Genomic DNA, 20,984 nt, shown 5'->3' with positions numbered 1-20,984 from the left:
CTTTAAATGTTAATGAGCTGTCTGACTCCGCCCCTCTCAGGAAATGGATGATCCTCAGCTGAGAGGGGGATCAGGAGAGGAGGGCGGAACTTTCTTCCAAGTGGGGAGGGCCAACCAAACCTGGGGGCGGGGCTAACTCCCCACATGACATCATGAGAGGAAAAACATCTTGTTTCAGCACACATTTTCTGAAAGGTGGGTTAGGGTTATTTTCACTCTCACCAAATGTCCTGTACACAACACAATCTGATTGGCTAGGTGTCACATGAGTCCTAGCCAATCAACGCTTAATCCTGGGCGCCTCCACAGTGAGATTATGGCATCACCTCATGTTTTCCTGTTTCTACTGTGTTTCTCTGACATTTTTATACTGAGAGAGCTAGGACTAAATTGTTAATTTTCTACGACAGAGTATTAGGGCCACACGAAGAGAAAAAATTAAAGAATGAATTTTTATATATATATATTACGAGAATAAAGTCATAATATTATGAGAAAAAGCCGTAATATTACCAGAAAAAAAGTTGTAATATTATGAATAAAAGTCGTAATACTACGGTGTCCTGGCAGACTTTCTTTCTTGTAATATTTCATTCTTGTAATATTACGACTTTATTCTTGTTATATTACGAATTTTTTCTCGTAATATTACAACTTTATTCTCATTATTTACGACTTTTTTTCTTGTTATATTACGACTTTACTCTCATAACATTACGAATTTTTTTCTAGTTATATTACGACTTTATTCTCCTAATATTTTGACTTTATTCTGGTAGTGTAAAAATAAAAAAATTCTTTTTCTTTCTCTTCGTACAACTCTGTCATAATTTTCCTTCATTCTTATTGATCATACAATTTTCTTTTTGGCACATTAAGCCCATTTTGTAAATCTAAATAAATGCATATTGGTCCCAAATATTGATAACCAGTCTCATGAGCGAATAGTCATTGGTATTAACACTGAAAAACCAACATTGGTGGGCCCTTACTACTGCTGCCTGTTCAAGCCACAGCATTTGCAGATGGGTGTTTATCATCAGGGCTGATACTGCCCAATACTGACGCATCCATGCATCCCTAACATTAATATTTTATACCAGAAATGTCACAGCACAGCCGTGATGGCTTTAAAGTGGCGTGGGACATTTGCAAATCGATTGTGAGATTTTCTTAAATTACAATAAATAAATAAATCAAAATAACAAATAGCACAATCCAAGTAAAATGCCTGCACATATACATAGGTCCAAAATTGCCAAATCTGGCTGATTTATTAAATCCACAGTGATATCTATCAAATAAAGAGCAGTTTGAAACTTTAAAAAGATAGAATTTTATTTTGAAAAACTGTCTGTAAACATCCCAAAGTCATTTATTTTCTTAGTTTCAGCAGTAATAGACTATTATTGGTCTTATTTTGGCCAGGATTCTTTCATTGAACAGCTTTAAAGCCATGAAGTCTATTTAAATAAACATCAATATTTAGAGGTCTCTATTTCAGCTGTTTCACCAGCTCCTTGTCCAGGTCACAGTCAGAGTTTTCCAGCTGATCCGGTTTTTCTCGGTCCTTTTTGGTCTTCGGCTTAAACCCCTCAGAGACCAGCTCCTTCTGGATCCTCAGCTCCCTCTGCCTCCTCAGCAGAGCCAGGATCTCCTTCCTCTGGTCCGCCATGGCTTCATACCTCCTCCTCTCCTCCTGCCGTTGCCGGAGAGCCTGGACGCTCAGCGGGGGCTCCGAGGACGGTAGTCTGGGCCCGGCGGTGCTGCTAACCCTCGGCCGGGACACGGGCAGCCTCTGCCGGATATCAGCGGAGACCAGGCGGGACTCCAGAGGAGGCTGGAGGGACTGGGAGCTCCAGAAATGTTTGGCGTGGGAGATATCCTCCGGAGAAGAGCCTTCAAAGACGGTGAAGAACTTACTAGAGTCCTCCTGGCCCTCCATTTATGACTTTAGAGAGGAAATAAAGAGTTTAAATGAGGAATTAACTCTGTTTACGCAGAGAACAACGAGAGAACCGGGAGAAGCGCGTCAGTCTGGTGTGGTCACCATGGAAACGGGACTGCTACGGCAAGCCAGTGCGACCAATAAACTTCCCGCCTAAACATTTCACCAACACTAGCTCAACAAAGAAGTTACCGGCGGCTAAGGTAAGCTAGGGGAGGATATACCTCTGTTCAATGAGAAAATGTGACTTCTAAAATCTCTTTAAGGGTCAAATAACAGCAAATTATAACCTGAAACACTTTAAATGATAGTTTTAGAAGCAGCTATTAGCACATTAGCATGTTAGCATCCATCCACAAGTGAGTAAATCTATTTAAAATGAATGTAGCTGGATTTAAAGTCACAGTTTGTCTTTTTTTGTAGTGAAATGTTAAAATAACAACAAAAAAGGGAGCAACCCTTACAACCCTAGTTCCAAAAAAGTTGGGTCACTGTAAAATATAAATAAAAACAGAAACCAATGATTGCAATCTCATAAACCCATTTTTATTTAAAATAGAATATAAACAACATATCAGATGTTGAAACTGAGACATTTTAATATTTCAAGAAAAACATGAGCTCATTTTGAGTTTGATAGCAGCAACACATCTCCAGAAAGTAGGGGCGGGGCAACAAAAGGCTGGAAAAGTAAGAGGTACTACTTGGAAAAAACAGCTTGAAGAGCATTTTGGGACAAATTAGGTTCATTTTCAACAGCTCAGTAACATGACTGGGTATAAAAGGAGCATTTTAGAGAGGCAGAGTCTCTCAGAAGTGAAAATGGTTATGTGCCTAAAAATTGTTTCAGAAAAGTGTTCCTCAACGTAAAATTCTTACCACCAAATACAGTCCATATTATCATCAAAAGAAAGTTCAATAGTAGAGGGTTGTTATCTTGGGGCCCTCAGGGGCCCTCAGGAGCCACTGTATCAAAAACAGGCATGATTCTGTACTAAAATCCCTGCATGGGCTCAGGAACATTCCAGAAATCATCGTCTGTCAACACAGTTGGCCGTGCCATCCACCAATGACAGTTAAAGCTGGATCATGGAGAGAAGAAGCCATATGTGAACAGGATCCAGAAACACGGCCGTCTTCTCTGGACCAAAGCTCATTTAACATGGACTGAGGAAACATGGAAAACTGTTCTGTGGTCAGAGGAAACATGGAAAACTGTTCTGTGGTCAGAGGAAACATGGAAAACTGTTCTGTGGTCAGAGAAACCACAGGCGCAGACTAAAGAGGAGAGGGAGCATCCATCTTGTTCTCCTGGCTCAGCTCTAAAGCCTGCATCTCTGATGGTATGGGGTTGCATTAGTGCCTCTGGCGTGGGCAGCTCTAACATCTGGAAAGGAACTATCAATGCTGAAAAGTAGAGAGAGCTTTTAGAGCAACATATGCTCCCATCCAGACAACGTCTCTGTCAGGACAATGCTAAACCACATACCACATCCATCACAACAGCATGGCTTCACAGGAGAAGAGTCTGGATCCCTAAAATTTACAGACTGTTGTTAAAAGAAGAGAGGATGCTACACCATGGTAGCACCGTCCCTACTTTTTTGAGTGTTTTTTGGTACTTTTTTGAGTGGGTTTTTAGTATATTTTTGAATGTTTTTTGTACTTTTTTGAGTGCTTTTTGGTACTTTTCTGAGGTTTATTTGGTACTTTTTTGAGTATTTTTTGGTACTTTTTGAGTATTTTTTGGTATTTTGTTGAGTGTTTTTGGCACTTTTTTTTTTGATGTATTGCTTCCATCAAATTCAAAATGAGCTGATATTTTTCATGAAATGGTAAAATGTCTGATATGTTGTTTAAGCTCTATTGTGGATCAAATATGGTTTATGAGATTTGACAATCATAACTTCTGTTTTTATTGATATCATACACAGCGGCCCAACTTTTTTGTGTTGTACAAAGATACTAAAAAAAAAGAAAACACAAGTAGGCATATTAAACGGTTGGCTTGTTGGCTCCACTGCTTGATCCGAATAACAACAAAATAATGACACAAATTAAACACTAATCCACTGAACCACCATGTCAAATTCATGTCTTTAACTTGAAGCAGAGCAATTAATCCTCCTCTCTCTCTGATTGGCTGAAACAAAGGCACCCATGGCTGCTGCCAACTTTGGCAATGAGGCGGATCTGCACGAGCCGCTCCACCCCCAGGTGTCGCAGGGGTGTTTAAATAGTGTGGAGAGGAGGAAGGACCCCCAACCTCATCTTCCTCATCACTTCATCCGTCTGACATGATCGTCTCACATCCCTGGAGTTGAGCCTCCATCCTGCACTGAGGGCTGAGGCGCTGCACAGTGAGTATATCAGCTGAATTTCTCTTTAGCACCTAAGATAAGACTCCAGCTTTTCTGTAGAGGGCAGGTCAAGGTTTTTGTGAGTCTAAGGCAAGAATTTCTGCAGAAATGATTAGTTTCATTAGGCAAAAAGGCTATTTTTATTACATAAAGGTGCAAAATGACTGAATGGAAGAACTTTTGAGATGCTTTTTGATGGCTTAAAGTCATTTTTTGTCACTTTTTGGACTCAAAAATATCTCCAGCTCAAGTATTTTTAATGAAAATATGATGTTTTACATTTTAACCTGAACTAAAAGCTAATATCCTGCAGCATTCCCCTGAATAGAAGGAAGGCTTTAAAGGCTCCAGGATGGTATTTTCATCATTTTAGTGGATTTTTTTAGACTGATGTGAAGATTACTCTTCACAGTAAATATGACAGCCATCCTCATTAGAGCAGCAGGATTTTAATTCCTGCCCACATGCCTGCTCTGTTTTGCCTGTGTGCCAAAGGCCACACATGGATGCTCCTAGTGACATGTCACAATTTTGGTGTAAACGGTAAGCTTGGCTGGACACATGAGCTGAACCTTATAAGGTAGTATGCCTGCTAAGTCCCTAGCATCCCTCTTTGGGCTACCAGGCTTACCAGGAGCAAAAGGGTTAGCCAAACATGGGCATTCCAGCATGGCAGCTCACTTGTTTGATTATAGGGGTTATCTGTGTGCTGCTTTTCATGTTTTATTGCGTGCGGCTCAATGGGAGGTCAAAGAAGCCTTGTGACCCACAGGAAGAGGCAGAGACGAGGATAAGAGAGTAAGTAGCTCGTTGCAAAGTGTGGCGAGGCCGTTATCAGCGCTAATCGCTCAGGTAGATCTCTGAAACCAAATGTAAATGATGACTGCTGACACCTGGATGCAAAGGGGGCAGTTTGAGTCACAGGAGGAGGAAGAAGGAGGGCGGATGGATGAGTGAATGTGTTTGTTTTATTGATGCTGGGCTGTCTTCTGTTGAATATCTGCAGTTACGTAATCCAGACTGTGTCTGATGGTTTGTCTTAATGTTGTATGTTCTCTGTTGCATGTCCAAAATATGCCAGGTTAAATATCTTTGTATGTCTTGTGCAGAACAGCTGCAGTAAAGCTGTCATTGGCTTGAAAATGTTTGTCCTTGAGCTTTCTGAGGATAAAAATATTTAAAAGAAAGGCCTGAAAGAGAAACCATGAAATGTAATATTTGCTGTAATGCGGGGAAAATGAAGTTGGGATTTAAACTGTTTATGCAGCACAAGAATTAATAATGTAAAGGTGATAAACAGGATGTAAACAAGTGATGCACATGCAGTAAAGTGGAGATTTAAACATGTCTACTTACAAAATCGAACTGATCACAGGGCACAGGGAGAGAGGGGCATTTACAGGGCAGAATCAGAATAAAAGCCCAATGTCCAGTTTAAAATACTGTGCTGTTTTGTTTGTGATAATTGAATATTTTGGCTTTTAAATGCATCCTCATGTTCTCATCTTGTGCTCTGAATTCCCTGTAAAATCAAACACTCACTTGTCAGGTGCTTGCCTATCCCGTCTACCTGCCGCCGCTCCATTAGGTTGTTCAGCTGCTCATTAATGAACAACTGTTATCAACTGATCATCACTGCATGTAGACATGGTCAAGATGATGAGCTGAAGGTTAAACTGAGCATCAGAGTGAGGAGGAAAGATGATTGACTGAATGCACCGTGGTTAGTGGGGGTCAGGATCCCAAACTTTATCTGTCCAAACTATTCGAATGTTGCAGCAAAAGACTCTTGAGACTAGGCGACACACCTCCAATCTTTTATTGTGCAATCTTGGTGAACCTGTGTAAAATATAGCCTCGGTTGTCTGTTGTTATCTGACAGGAGTGTGTGGTTTTCAGCTGCTGCAGCCCATGTGCTCTTCTTCATATAGACATCACGTTGCATCAAACGTTTACCTTACTGATCATGTTTTACTTCATTCTTTAATCCGTGGCATGTTCTTCCTTCCATGGATAAACTAATGCCGTTGCTTTCCTTCTACCAGAAGATCCTTATTTGCTTCCAGAACCAAAGCAGATTATTATCCGATGGATGCAAAGTACTTAGCTTGGAACTGTAGAGTTCAGTGTAAAAGCATAACGAAGAAGCATTTTCTGTGAACCTTACTCGTGTTTCTTACACAGAGAAACAGTCAAACACAGCCTTCTAAAAAGTGTAAAGGCTGTCACATTAACCAGGGATCAGGACGTCAGTGAGTCATTTTGTACATGCGCTCCTGCATGTTTCTTAATAACAGTGTTAACAGTCTATTTGATAAACTAAGAACTCTAAAGCAGAGTCTTAGCTCTAAGACATGGTTAAAAACCACACCAGTGAAGCAGCATTTAAATAATTAATCTTAAACATCATAAACACCATCGATAAGTTTATCTAGACTCAGCTAGTAAAAGCATTTAAAGACCTGATCGTTTTACAGCCCTGAAATAAAGATTATGGTGTGAATGTTTCCTCCCATGTTGCAGAATCATTAAAAGAGGACTCAAACTTTAATCATGAATTTCAGTCTGCAGGTTTATGGTTTATGTTGATTGTTTGACTTTCTGCAGGCCAGAGGTCGACCCGACTCCCATCAACCCCCCAGAATCCAACCCAGTCACCGCTGACAACCAAGACCGGAGCTCCACTTCCTCTGAGCACCCGGAGATCGAATCGGACACAGACGAAGCTCCTCAGATCGAACCAATCGCCGACGGTGAGATTTCAGACATGGCTGAAGAAGACAACAAGTACCTCTTCCTGGAGAATGACTTCCGTAACAGCGGGCTGGCGCAGGCGGACTGGGCGGCCAAGAAGATGGTGTGGATACCGTCAGAGAGGGAGGGCTTCGAGGCGGCCAGCCTGAAGGAGGAGAAGGGGGATGAGGTAAAGTACTGGTGATGAGATCAGATGATGCTGCTGCATGTTTGTTGGTCTGATGACTTTTTATGCTTTTTTTTATCTGCAGATGTTTATTAGCAGCTAAAGTGCATTTTTAGCCAACCAAGCCTAATTTCCTTTTGCTTTCTTCCAAATTTTCATGAAGCAGCGACCATGGTTGGAAAAATGAAGCCAGTTGTAGTTGTAGTCTTTGTAGTTTTAGGGAATATCACAATAAAATACTTCAGCTGTTAGCCAGAGAAGAAGCTGGAGCTGCCTTAGCTAGCTTGGAAGGGATCTTTTTTAGCAGTAAACAGGTTTAGATTAATATTTTAGTGTCTGAAAACATCATGTTAAGGATCCAGAGATGTGCCATTTTTAAAACCAGAAACAGCTTTTGCATTGCACTCTCCAAAAACAGTATATTTATCTATGCAAATAAGGGAATTATAGTCCGGGCTCAGCCTTAGAGATAGGATGAGGCTGTGCTTAGCAGTGGCTAATGCTAAAGAGAGGAAAGTCTGGGAACTCTAGGGTAGAGGATAAAAGATGAGAGAAAGGATGCTAAACACTAACATCGATGCCACTGAATGGTCAGTAACCCCGAGTTTCTGCCTCTAGTCAGTATAAGATTCTGTTCTGATCTTTGGCATCTTTCTGGAGAGTTAAACTGAGCTTCAGTTTGCAGGAGCAGCAGCAGAGGTGCTAAAGCCAGCTTCCTTCTGCACATATTTCTGATTCTGATAATGCCATCAGTGCAGAAATATTTAGGATTCATGTTTTTATGGCTGTATAGTTTTAGCTTTTTTGTAATACATTTAGGTTAATTAACTATTTAAGTAGCACACTGTTGCATACAAAACAGCCAACTGATGTAGCAGCAGATGCCCCAGTGTTTTTTTTATCTTGTTAAACTTCAAGGTTTTTAAAAAGAGCGACAACATGGCTGTTATAATAACCTGGGTGTTTTTAACCTAGGTGCTGGTGGAGCTCTCCAACGGTCAAAAGGTGACGGTGAACAAGGATGACATCCAGAAGATGAACCCGCCAAAGTTCAGTAAGGTGGAGGACATGGCGGCTCTCACCTTCCTTAACGAAGCTTCAGTGCTTCACAACCTGAAGGAGAGATACTTCTCCAGTCTGATCTACGTGAGTCACACACAGACGTTTGGGTTGTTTGTGTCTGAGGCTCTGGTCTCATCACGTCTGATCAAATCACATCTACTGGATCCATTTTCAATTAGAAAGTGCTGATTTTATCATATCATAGTTAACTGATTATGTTGTTTCTGATTTCATATACCTTATCTCAGTGGTTTTCACAGTGTGTGAGAGTGGGCCTCCCCTAAGAAGAACTGATCCATTCAGTGGACCCCCACCCACAAAAAGGATTCAAATTAAAATAAATAAATAAATAAAACAACAACATTTCAAACATTTATGTCTAATCTTTAAACATTTTTAACGTTAATATATTTTGGATATTTTGGTTTGCAAATGTCCTCAGACAGCTGCCTTTCCCTCTTATTCAGTTAATGCCATTAAAAAATACCCCTTTTTCATATTTATTGGGCTATTTTACAACTTCTTTTTGCTTCTTTTTCCCCATTTTTTCCACTTTTATCTCATTTTTGCCCTTTTAAACCTTTTTGCCCATTTAAGCTACCTTTCATAATTAAATATACCTTTTTTCAATTTTTTTGCGATGTCTTTTTGCCACTTTTTCCCAAGTTTTGCCACTTTTTTCCCATTTAAACTACCCTTTGCCATTACGTACCACTTGTTTCCTCTTTTTTTGCCCATTTTTGCCACTCTTGACTGCTTTTTTGCCCATTTAAGTCACTTTCCACTAATTTTTTTGTCACTTCTCACAAATTTTTGCTACTTTCTGACCATTTTTCCACTTTTTCTCCCCATTTTCAGCCCTTTTTTGCTGCTTTTTGACTATTTTTGCCACCTTTAACCTATTTTTATTGCTCCTTCAAGCTGTTTTTGCCTCTTTTCACCTCTTAGATTGTGGCTCTTGCAAAGGTATTTTCAATCATTTGGCCCTTTGGTTGAGTAACACTGCTCTATAAGTAACTATAAGTTTATCCATTTAGCTCCATGCACAGCAGAGGTTCACAAAGCAAATCACCGTTTTTCAGGTTTGTGGTTCGGCGCCTCCCCTGAAGCTCTGTGGCGCCCCCCAGGGGAGGCTCGCCTCACACTTTGAAAACCACTGCCTTATCTTATTATTTATTATCTGATGCCAATATTTACAAATATATTTAAGCCAGTATCAATACTGATATTGGTAAGTCCTTTAAACACATCATTTAAAGTTTGAGGATGAACAAATAAACACATTTCACTCAGAAAATCTGATCTGGTTTCCTCAGTTAGGTTGCTCCAGAGCTTTGGTGTCCTGACTAGTTTACAACCAAGCTTCTGGCACGAATAAAAGGCCCCTGCCTTAGGATCTCAATGTGCGTGAGTGAGGATAGGTAATTAAAGGTCACATATTTTACCCCTTTATATCGGTCTCAGAGGTCCCCAAAACATGCCTGTCAAGTTTGCTGCAGAAAAAACACCCCAGTATTGGATTTTTGTCTCTGTTTCAGCCCTGCTTAGAACGAGCTGTTTCTGTGTCTGTGGCTTTAAATGTTAATGAGCTGTCTAACTCCGCCCCTGACTCCGCCCCTTTCAGGAAATAGATGTGGCTCTCCTGATTTTCCTCTCAACAGGCAACTGAGAGGAGGATCAGGAGAGAAGAGCCCACTTTTTCTCCAAGGGGGAGGGCCAACCAAACCTGGGGGCGGGGCTAACTCCCCACATGACATCATGAGTGGAAATCTGAGAACGGCTTGTTTCAGCACAAACTTTCTGAGAGCTGGAGAAAGAGAGGGGGGAATGGATTTTTCTGATTCTTGAGGGGACTGTGGATGGGCCAGGGGCACACATTTTTGTTAAAACAGCCTGAAAAAGTGTGTTTTTCATAATATGTGACCTTTAAAAAGTTCGTGACATGACAGGCAGTGACCGCTGAGTGCTTTAAAAGTGATCAGTAAAATCTAAAGTTGATCCTGAAATGCTCTGGCTGCCAATGTAAAGACTCTAAAGCAGGTTTAATGTGCTGGTGCTTCTTAGTTCTGCACCATCTGCAACCTGTCCAGGGTTTTTTGGTTAAGCATGTTAAAGGCTGCAGCAATAATCCAGCCGTGTTGAAATAAAAGCAAGTCAAAGTTTTGTGGTATGCTGCTTAACATTCAAATTGCTGTCAGATCGGAAACTGAGATTCCTTGTAGTTGGTGTAAACTGTAACTGTATCTAGCTCACCTCATCATTCTGAAATAAACCTACATATGGTATTGCCCCTTATTGATAGAATTACATTGATTGAGCAGAAATAAGGCAATATTAAACTTAAAAACATAAAATAAATGTAGATAAAAAGAATCACAAGTGTCACTATAAACAGGAAGGTCAGAGCAGACACCTTAAAGAATCCTGAACAGTGAACTCCTGACCTTTGAGAGAGCTGTGGACAGTGAAGTTAAGGTCAAAATAAAACAGACAAAACTTAAGTAGCAGAAAATAAAAGAATTAAAGGAATAACAGACTTTTTCAAGGCTGTCCAGACTTTATTCTCAGTGCAGTACTTGACTTTCTCTCTAGGGTCCTGTTTTTCTTTTTAAAGCATAAAAAAATCTTTAAAGATTAAAAAAAGAACTCAGAGAGGAAACATTCGAATAATGTCCTTAGATAATACTCCTAATAAAAATGGCCTACAGTTCAACAAAAATCCTCGAGGATGAAGCTACTATTTCTTAGATATTAGGCGAAACAGTGATTCTAAAAAGGGAGAAAACTAGACAAGACAACATAAATTAAAATGAGACTTACTGCCCCGTGGTTATACGCCTCCATGAGATTAATAACAGTCAGACTGTGAAAGAGCAGTGAAGAAGAAGGGTTAGGCTGGTTTCTGAGGGAGTGTTCAGCAGAAAACGTTCTTATTTAATGGTGTCGGTGCATGCTTTATAATTAACTGAAGATTTCAGAGTTAGTTGAGGGTTTTAGAGTCTAAGTGGTGCTTTAAATAAAACATTAATTACAAAGATATGCGAGTATGAGTCCACATACTTTACAAAACCAAAAAAGCAATTTTAGGTTAAAAAAATGTATCCCACTTCAACAGTCAGATCCTTTTCTGACATTTTACGAAATATTTGATCCTGGACCCAAATCATCTTGTTTTCCTAATGCCCTTGACTATTAGAAAATATGATGGCATTAAAAAAAAGCAAAAATAAAGAAAAAGGCAAAGGTACTAAACTGGCTACTTACTTTTTCTAAATGTGATAGAACTACACCTCCCACAATCCATTGCGGTTCCCTATAATCATAGCTAGTGAAATCTTTTTAAACATGTAAACTGTACGTTTGTGTTTATATTGTTCATAATAACATTTTTCTTTATCCACTGGTGTGGTACGAGGTCTCCTTAGAGCCTTGGTTCTCAACTGGTGGGTCGGGGCCCAAATGTGGGTCGCGTGTAGTGCTGCATGATCAATCTGGTAGCAGTTTGCATTTCTGTGTTAAGTTGTGGTCGGTTTATAAATATGAGGGCTGTCAAGATGAATCAAGTTAATCACAATTAATCAAAGTCCACCATTGGTGCACTAATTGTTTTTAGTAAAGATTAATCTCATGCTTTCATTCTTTCAGCCTCTCTCTGCAGCCACAGTGATGATAAATTAGTCCACCACTGCTCCTTAAAGTCTCATTTACCTTTTAAAACTCACAGAAAGCTCAGAGGACAAGTCAGAAGTTATCTGAATATTTTTAATGTTCTATTATTTCTTTATCAATCTATAACAAGTTCCTTTTTCCACAATCAAATTCATGCTAAGATCTTCAATCTACCAGTGAAAGCAGGTCTGAAACAGGAAGCCAGTTACCCTTAGCTTAAGAGGGTTGAAAAATAAAAAAACGGACTGTGTGAGATTAACTACAGAAAGTCTGAGGTTGGGCGCAGAGATGGCTTAGCGGTCTGAGGTGTGACCCACGTACACAGGCGGCCCGGGTTTGAATCCGGCCTGTGGCCCTTTGCCGCATGTCTCTCCCCTCTCTTGTCCCATTTCTAACTCTATTCACAGTCCTCCTCTGTCAAATAAAGGCACTTAAAGCCCAAAAATAAATCTTAAAAAAAGAAGAAGAAGAAATTCTGAGGTTAATCGCGATTAAAAATGTTAATCTTTTAACAGCCCTAATAAAAACGCCTGCAAAAAAGCCTTTATGGTCACAATAGCGTCACTATTTCACTTTGTAGGAGTACTTTTATTTTCAAAAAGATAAAAAACATATTTTCTGGAAAATACAGGCTTCAGAACTAGGGCTGAACAATTTGGGAAAATAATCTAATTGCAATTTTTTTTTACCCAATATTGCAATTGCAATTTGAAATGCGATTATTTCTGAAGTTCCTCATTTCATGTATTTTCCAACAAAATAATCAATAATTCATTCCATACTATAGCCAACACGATATTAGATAAAAACCAGCGCTGAACAATTTTGAAAAAAAATATCTAATTGTGATTATTCTGACTTATTTTACAAACTGGATATGAATTGTTGTATTAAAGGGAATGCTAATTTTATATAATTCTCATATTTGATAAGCAAAACATACAAAAATGAAGAAAATATGTTCTTTTGTACACTATTCTCAAAATATGCCACTAGAATGATTGCATGATATATAATGCATAACGTCTGTGTTGCAAAAAAAAAAAGTATTAAACTGGTATTTTGACACAAATTTCAGGTCAAAGAAATATTGCACATTCTGCGATTTGAAAATTGCAGCAGGCCATTTTGCGATTTAATCTAATTTGCGATTAATTGCCCAGCCCTATTCAGAACCATCATTATTCTCTGCATTTTCCTTTATAGCCTATAAAGTAGGCCCATGATACCATTTATCAGTTATATCATTATTTCAATCCCAGTATTGTCCTGTATGACCTAAGTCCTTTATTATTACCAGTTTGTGCAGCACTATTGCAAAGTCATTTTCAGTGGTTGCAGATGCATGCCTGTAAAAAAAAAAAAGAAAAAAAAAAAAGCTAGATGTCTATAATGTGCTTTTATTTTGAAGGATATCTATCTATTGTTCCATTTAAAGTGCAAACTGCACCATTTTTCAGGATTGAAAACCTAAGAAACCAGCCTTACACTGCGTCTGATTGGCTAGGAGTCATTGTTACCTAGGTCAGCCAGCAGAGGCTCTTTAGGGCAGATTCTATTTTGGTGGGATATCTAAACTTAATAACTTCATACCTATCCTCACTACCGGAAGTCAGCAGACGTTGAGTTTTACTGTCTGAAAAAACGCCTATTTTCAGCTGAACTAAACATGAAAGAGCAAAATAGAATTTGCTGGATGGGTCGTTAAAATTAAATGTGTGGGACATAAATGAAGAGCGTTCCTACTTCTGAAGGTCCAACCTCATCGGTGAATATGTTTTAGTTTAGGTTTATAAAGTGTGGCACTCTAGGATTGTGGGAACTGCAGTTTTCTTTGCCTGAGATTGCACATCAACCATATTTTACTGAGAAAAAGAAGGATGTCACAAAGATTATTCTCTTCTACAGGAGCATGTAGCATCAGTTCTCACTCAGGTAGTTGGAAGTAAGTCTGCCATGGATGGTAATGGCTTTATGGGGAATAATCAATTCCACTATGGAGGAAATAAAAATAGATTTTACTCCCAGAACCACACTGTTGAGCTCTATATATGAGTTCAAAGTGACCTTTGACCTCCAAAATCTCATCAGTTCACCCTCAAGTCCAGGTGTGCCAAATTTGATAAAAATCCCACAATGCATTTGTAAACTATTGCTCCCTAGACTTGCGGTCACAGTGACCTTTGACCTCCAAAATCCAAGCAGATCATCCTTGAGTCAGAGTGGACATTAGAGCGAAGTTTGGAGGAAATCCCTCAGAGTGCTTTTGAGACGGACCTGAAACCATAACAGCGGCATTGGTGATCGCCCACGCTGAGGTATAACAGGTCTCATTTTGCCTATGGATAAATCCTGTAACGAAGCTTCAATTTAAAGGAGCAGTACACTGAATCTAAATATTATCCTGGATTAAAGCAGGAGTATTTTATGTCCTATAAAGGTCAGCGGGTGAGACGCAGCTCCCTGCATCTCCTTATGAAGGCGAGGTGAAGAAGTCCGTGTTTAAGGACTTTGTTCAAAAACTCAGGGCTCTTCATCGACTCAGGATGAGATGAAAGGATCAACAGCTTATGTTTTTATTTTTTCAGTCGCTCTGACAAAGTCTAATAAGGAACGAGATGTAAAATTAAAACCCCAGCTGGTGCATCTAATACTGACTGCCATGAGGATCACGGAGGTTAAGACCTTCAGTCCCTCCACTCCTTATAAGAGCAGACGACATCTGAGCAGCACTATACATGAATACGAGCGTGGACCTTCTCAGAGACAGCCCCATGTAGAAAAATAACATTTATTTAAATTTTAAATAAGATAAACTTTGTTAGGGATGTCTGTGATGACATTTAGTACATAAAGACAGTTTAACCCTCTGGTTTCACTTCAGTTTTCTACTTTTAAGGTAAAAAATGTCCACTTCCAAAAACATTCAAAATATTTTAGCCTTTTATTTGCCAGTTTCATAACATGGTGTCACTGTTTAAGTAAAAAACAGACAAAAGTGAGTTAATTCAGAGTAATATTTATGATGAGGGGTAGGTGATTTTTTTCCATTACAGTCCTGGAAATGTCAGAGATCATCAACTACACATTGCATTAATAGTTTTCGTGCATAATCAGACTTAACCACACATTTTTAGCCTCACAGCCATAACAGAATACAATCATCCAGTCTGCAATATCACAGTTTAATTTAAAAAAGAAATAATTAAAATTTTGTTGAGAACAAGGGCTGAATGATTTGCAGAAATACTGCAATATTTTTCCACCCAATATTACAGCTGCTATTTAATATTCGATTATTATTATTAAGTTCCTCACCTTATGTGTTTTTTGACAAATTCAAGCAATAAATCACTCAGTCATCATACATTTAACCATTTTATTTCAAAATAAATATGCAGTTTTAGTTGGTGGAGAAGGCTGTGCTCTAAAGATGCTCCCTGGGTTAGTCAAGCAGCATGCTTCGACTTTCCAGGGAGGACATGGCTAGAAGCCCCCATATGGATACAAACATTTTTGACAATGGTTGTTGAAAACAATTAAATTATTTCAGAAACAATTAAAACATAGTAGGATAGATCCAAATATGAGGGTGCAACAAGCTTTAAGCTATGAAGGAGGCAGCTGGGGTGGAGGAGGGGACTTTTCACAGCAGCAGTGACGCTTGAATGTTTGCATAATGTGCATAAAATCTCTGCTGCTGCAAAAAATGACTATTTATCAAACTGATATTTCGACACACTTCAAGTTAAAGAAAGGCCATATTGTGATTTAATCTGAATCATGAATTATTGCCCAGCCCTAATCAAGACTGGTGATGATTTATAGATTTAAGCCCTAAAAACATTCAGGAAAATATTGATATGTGCAGTTTTTTAATGAATGTTTTGGCAGTGGACATTTTTGTCCGTAATGGTCTTGAATGGTAGTAAATTTGTGAAGAGTATTATAAACCATTAAAAAAATACTAAGACTTTATTACAAAGAACCTGACATTTGCAGTAATAAGACCAAAATTCCTGCAGAATTAAAGAGAAAAATGACTTATTTGGACTTAATGTGCATAACAGTCCAGCAGGGATCATCCAGTCCATCAGAAAAATCCCCTTTCCTACAAAAACATCATCCACTAATGCTGTCTAGATGAGGTGAATGTTTTTTCAGGGTTTTATGAAAGCATAAAAAGTTTGTGTCAGGATAACCTCGGTAAAAGTAACAGCACTTCCCTAGATACCATCACAAAATACAAATGTATAACTTAAACTTCAACTTTTAACAAATCAGGACTACTTTTTGTTAATGACAGGTCGGAGAGGTGATTGGTAATCCTGATTTCCTTCAACTCCACTCATTCAAATCAATCCATTTATAAAATGCTTCCGGTCTTAAATTCACTTTGGTTGATTTGGATTGACGGTTGATTATGCTGATATAATCTGTATAATTGCTTGTATTTTTCAGACATATTCCGGTCTGTTCTGCGTGGTGGTGAATCCCTACAAGATGCTGCCGATCTACTCTGAAAAGATCATCGAGATGTATAAAGGGAAGAAACGCCACGAGGTGCCGCCGCACATCTACTCCATCACAGACAACGCCTACAGGAACATGATGCAAGGTCAGCATGTGGTAGAGTCTCAGTAATGATGGTAATATATCAGGGAACTGGAGTGTACCACTTAAAATGATTGGAATCAAAAGATTCTTTAATTTAGTTCAAATTTAGGTTCATTTTCTTAAGTCCAGTATTTCTAGTTTATGCCACATCATGTATCTTTGATACTGCATCTCAGAGGAAATTTTGCTTTCATAACTTCCTAAATTATAAATGATACATTTACATATTCAAAGTTCAGATGCCTTACTGTTAGGGCTGTCAAGATTAAACGAGTTAATGGTGATTAATCAAGGTGCACAAGTAGTGCACCACTTTTTTAAAATCACAATCAATCGCATGCTTTAATGTCCCTTCCTGTACACTTTGGTTAAGGCTGCTGCCACAGTGATGTTAAATAAGTCCATCACTGCTCCTTAATGTATGATTATATCTTACTGGACTGGTCAGTGTCATCTGAACCTTTTTAATGTTCTCTTATTTCATTTTCAATCCATAACAGTTGTTTAGTTCATGTTCAAATGTGAAAATCTTCAATCTTCAAATAAAAGTAGGTCCATGTCTACACAGGAAGTCAATCACCCCGAGTTTAAGATGGAAGACAAATCAAAAATTACATGAGTTTGAAATGCAAAGAAGTAGAATTATGAAATGCAATTAAAAGGGTTTGATTAATCACAATTAACTACAGAAATTATGGGATTAATCACAATTAACCACAGAAATTATGGGGTTAATTGCGATTAGAGGTTTTAATCTTTTGACAGCCCTACTTACTTACCGACTGTAATGTCAATCCAGATGAGATTAAAGTCCCATTAAAAGAACATTTAATTTTTTTAGATTTATTAATCACATGGTATTTTACTTTGAGTGCACCATAGTTAAAGGTAGAATGCGTAGAAAACTGTTTTTAAAACCAGATAAATCCGTCATTTTAATAGAAGTCTGTATCTTCTCATGACGGATGACTTTAACTGCCATGACATGTTTATCATTTCCATGGCAACGCTGGATGTAACCGCAAAGACTATTATATAAGGAAGCATGAACTGCTACAGGAAGCTCCTGTTCTGTTGCTGTATCTCATTCACATTTTGTTCTAGTTATTTGTGATGGATCATGGTTGTTCTCTGACATCAGCTGCATGTTCTGTTGCTCAAGCTCGTCCCCGTAAAGCCGGGTGTACACTGTGCGATTTCATGGCGACCATACGACAGTCGTGGAAGAATGTCAGCTCATACTGTGCGACTGAATCACCTATGACGCACGACCATTTATGTGCTCACACTGTTCGGTCCGACTGTTGTGCACGACCTGAGTCTCACACTCTGAGGGTGAAGTGTTTCCTGTCCTATACTCTCTCTCTCTCTCACACACACACACAAACAGCATCACCATCCTTGTCAGCTGCAGGTCCGCGAGTAAGAATATCTCCTGCTCGTGTATTTCCTTCATCATAGCGGCAGTAGATCAGAAAGTCATTCCAGCTGTTGTCATGGTAATTTAGGACTCAGTCTGACCAAGCACAAATCCCCCAAAGTCCCGCTCGCTTTTCTTTCTCAAGTGTCTGGAGTCGGATGGCCAAAATATCAAACATGTCAGAAATCCTTCCGACCAGTCAGGGACTGCTTGCTGGGCCATAGTCCAGCTATATATAGTCCATCGTACCCCTCTGTACACAGCAGGACAAACAACGCCTAATCCGAACTGAAAGTCAGCCCAACTTCAAAGTGAGTCGTGGGACTCAAAATTCACGGCTGAATTGGTCAAAAATTGCACAGTGTATGCCCGACTTAACAGACAACTCTACCCTATTCCATTCGACCCTGTGGCATTGTGGCCCCACTAGACATTTCCAAGACGCACCACTCAGCTCCATCCGCGCTAATGATAGCTCCACGGCAAGTAGAACAAGCTGCTGTATTGGTAAAGCATTCTGGTGTCATTGGTCAGTGTTAACCATGAGAGCCACTTTCAACCGCTTTTCTCCTTCTTTATGTGAAATTCGTCCGTGAAACCAAAATAGTGGTTTACTGTTTATAAAATCCAAAGTGAAAGAATGACAAAGAGCTCATTGAAGTGTAAATGCTGTCATATTAACTGGGCATCATTGGATGTCATTGAGTCATTTTGTACATGCACTCCTGCATATTTCTTTATGATTATATTTTTTTAACTGTTGCCGTTGTTGATTTTATCTGATTTACTTATTTACACACTAAGAAAGATGCGTTAAACAATGGACTTAAAAATGTTTGAAATGCAAAAGGTTTTTAAATGTGATTTAAATGTGATGAATAATGTTGAGGAATAGGAACTATTGTAATAAAAACAGTGGTTCTTGCACCACATCTATAGGTAGTAGAGCTATCAAATACTTTACTTTATTAGAACAATATTCCACCTCTTAGCACGGTGTGTAGAGGCTTAGGGAGTTTTAAACAAACATGTATGTAGTACGTGTTCCCACCACCAGGGGACCCTCAATCAAAGCAACAACAAAAGATGACTAGCATGCACTGCTCAGCTCCACCTCTGCTTTTTACTTCCTGTTAGTACTCCATAAGGTGAATTGGCTAAACAGAAATCCAACGTTTGGGTTCATAAATAAGGAGAAAAGCTGTTAAAAATTACTCTCTCCCTGTCTATGTTGCATGATGTTACTCATGAAGCATTTACGAGCTTGCAGTATTAATCAGCTTTCACCACTTTTAACTGCTTTTCTCCTGCCCTGTGGGAAGTCTATCCATCAAAGTAAAATGGTAGCTAACTGTTTAGTGAATGCACCCTATGCATATTTTTTATCTGCAATAAGCAACAGAGAAGGGCGGACATGAGCAGGATGTCTCTGCAGGAGACAGACCTGAGTGGTACAAAAGGAGCTTGGGTGACGGATAAGGTCAGAGAATAATCATGATCCAAAAACAAGGGATTTCTCTGGCTTTGAAAACTTTGGAAATATCTGAGGTGATTAAAGTATTCAACTAAAACAGAGCACTCCTTTTTAATAAATGATGACAACATGCTGTATCTTTAATCCTCCCTTAAACGTGAGCACACACCCTCTCTCTAAATTAAAGTGTAATGGTGTCAGAGAAAACCCTTCTTTAAGCCTCAGAGCGTGCCGTCTCTCTCCGGCACGCTCCGGATGGTCCACTACTGACCTCAGACCAACTCCATACTTTCCATTCAGCTCCTGAATCTCCATACATGGAGCAAGGAGCCGAGATTACAGCCATGGAGCCCTGCATCCATCTGCTATTTTTAGACGATATGACCGATGGAGGCTAATCTCCCTCCGAACCAGATTTCAGAACGGTTTTCGCTCTTGTGTCCGAGTGAAGCTGCACCATATGAGAGTTCATGTTTGGTCTGTTCGGCTTCAACTAACCAGTTCAGCTCACTCGACATTTCCCTCTCTCTCTGTCTCTCCACAGACCGTGAGGATCAGTCCATCCTCTGCACGTGAGTCAAAACATTCAAATCATAGCCTCTTTCCATCACATCATACTGTCTTATTTTTACTTCCTGTAGCTTAGCACTCATCTTACCCATAAACCAGGTGTTAATGCTGTGGCAACACCCCGTAGACGGTGTCTGGGAAGGACAGAACCTTTCAAAATAAAACTAGTAGAGTGATTGGATGGCCTTTCAGTCTGTCACATTCATTCATTCCATTCACATTCATCCAGTGTGGGTTTTTTTTTACTCTTTTAATACAGAAATGTTGTCCAGCTCTGATGAAACCACTACTAGCTCCACGCTAATCTCTCTAACAGCAGCCTTTGTTTACAGACTTGCAGTTGTTTCAGCTGAACCACACCTGTCGCTATCACCTCTTTTACCTTAAATGATGCTGACTGGTCTGGAACAAGTGCATCAGCCTGCAGCTTGTGCAAGATCTGCCTGATGACTGACGTGAAATCTGGACAATCTGTCAGCTTTGCAAAGTTAACAAGGAACAACTCAAGCAGACTGATGCTATAGAAAACAGGAAACAGAATTATCTAACATAAAAACAGATTAGCAGTATTTACCAACTTGTAGTGCCTCAGCAGAAGTTAAACTAAAAATAGCTCTGGTTAATCCAGAAGCTGGTGGGAAAGGAAGATGCAGGAGTCATTAACCCTCTGAGACAGACCGTTAATATCAACAAATTTGAGTTTATATTTTTATACTGGAAGGAATCTGCAGACCTTATTTTTTAGGGCCAGTTATAATAAGAATTTGTTATGCAGGCTGAGTGTAACTGTTCCACGGGCCGGATTTGGCCCTGAGGCCTTTAGTTTGACAACCCTAGTTTAAAGGGTTAAATCAAAAACAGAACCATCAAACAGCTTGAGAAAAGTTAGGCCACTCTGATTCTTAAATAAATGCCTTTTCTTAATCCAAATACATGTTTTTTTG

General features: G+C 39.3%; 2 protein-coding genes across 2 annotated transcripts in view; one reads left to right on the top strand and one right to left on the bottom strand.

Annotated features, from left to right (window-relative positions):
- Positions 1-1,373: 1,373 nt before the first annotated feature.
- hoatz (HOATZ cilia and flagella associated protein) lies at positions 1,374-2,033 on the bottom strand. Its single transcript, XM_041778413.1, has one exon. It carries the CDS (start codon positions 1,943-1,945, stop codon positions 1,496-1,498), a length of 450 nt encoding a protein of 149 aa, XP_041634347.1. The 5' UTR covers positions 1,946-2,033; the 3' UTR covers positions 1,374-1,495.
- Positions 2,034-7,075: 5,042 nt separating this feature from the next.
- The window catches only part of LOC121529123 (myosin-11-like), a 42,314-nt gene continuing 28,405 nt past the window's right edge, over positions 7,076-20,984 (top strand). The window contains exons 1-4 of the mRNA XM_041816831.1: positions 7,076-7,231; positions 8,204-8,374; positions 16,421-16,577; positions 20,015-20,042. Coding sequence (XP_041672765.1) covers positions 7,076-7,231; positions 8,204-8,374; positions 16,421-16,577; positions 20,015-20,042 — 512 coding nt within the window. The remainder of the gene's footprint in view (positions 7,232-8,203; positions 8,375-16,420; positions 16,578-20,014; positions 20,043-20,984) is intronic.

The sequence above is a fragment of the Cheilinus undulatus genome, linkage group 21, assembly GCF_018320785.1.
Source record: "Cheilinus undulatus linkage group 21, ASM1832078v1, whole genome shotgun sequence".
In the NCBI taxonomy this organism is placed as follows: domain Eukaryota; kingdom Metazoa; phylum Chordata; class Actinopteri; order Labriformes; family Labridae; genus Cheilinus; species Cheilinus undulatus.
Note: the sequence above shows the minus strand (reverse complement) of the source record. Positions and strands in the feature narration are given on the sequence as shown.

Bases quoted from the DNA above. Each gene is read 5' to 3' on its own strand.
- hoatz (XM_041778413.1), bottom strand. From the start codon at position 1,945: ATGGAGGGCCAGGAGGACTCTAGTAAGTTCTTCACCGTCTTTGAAGGC.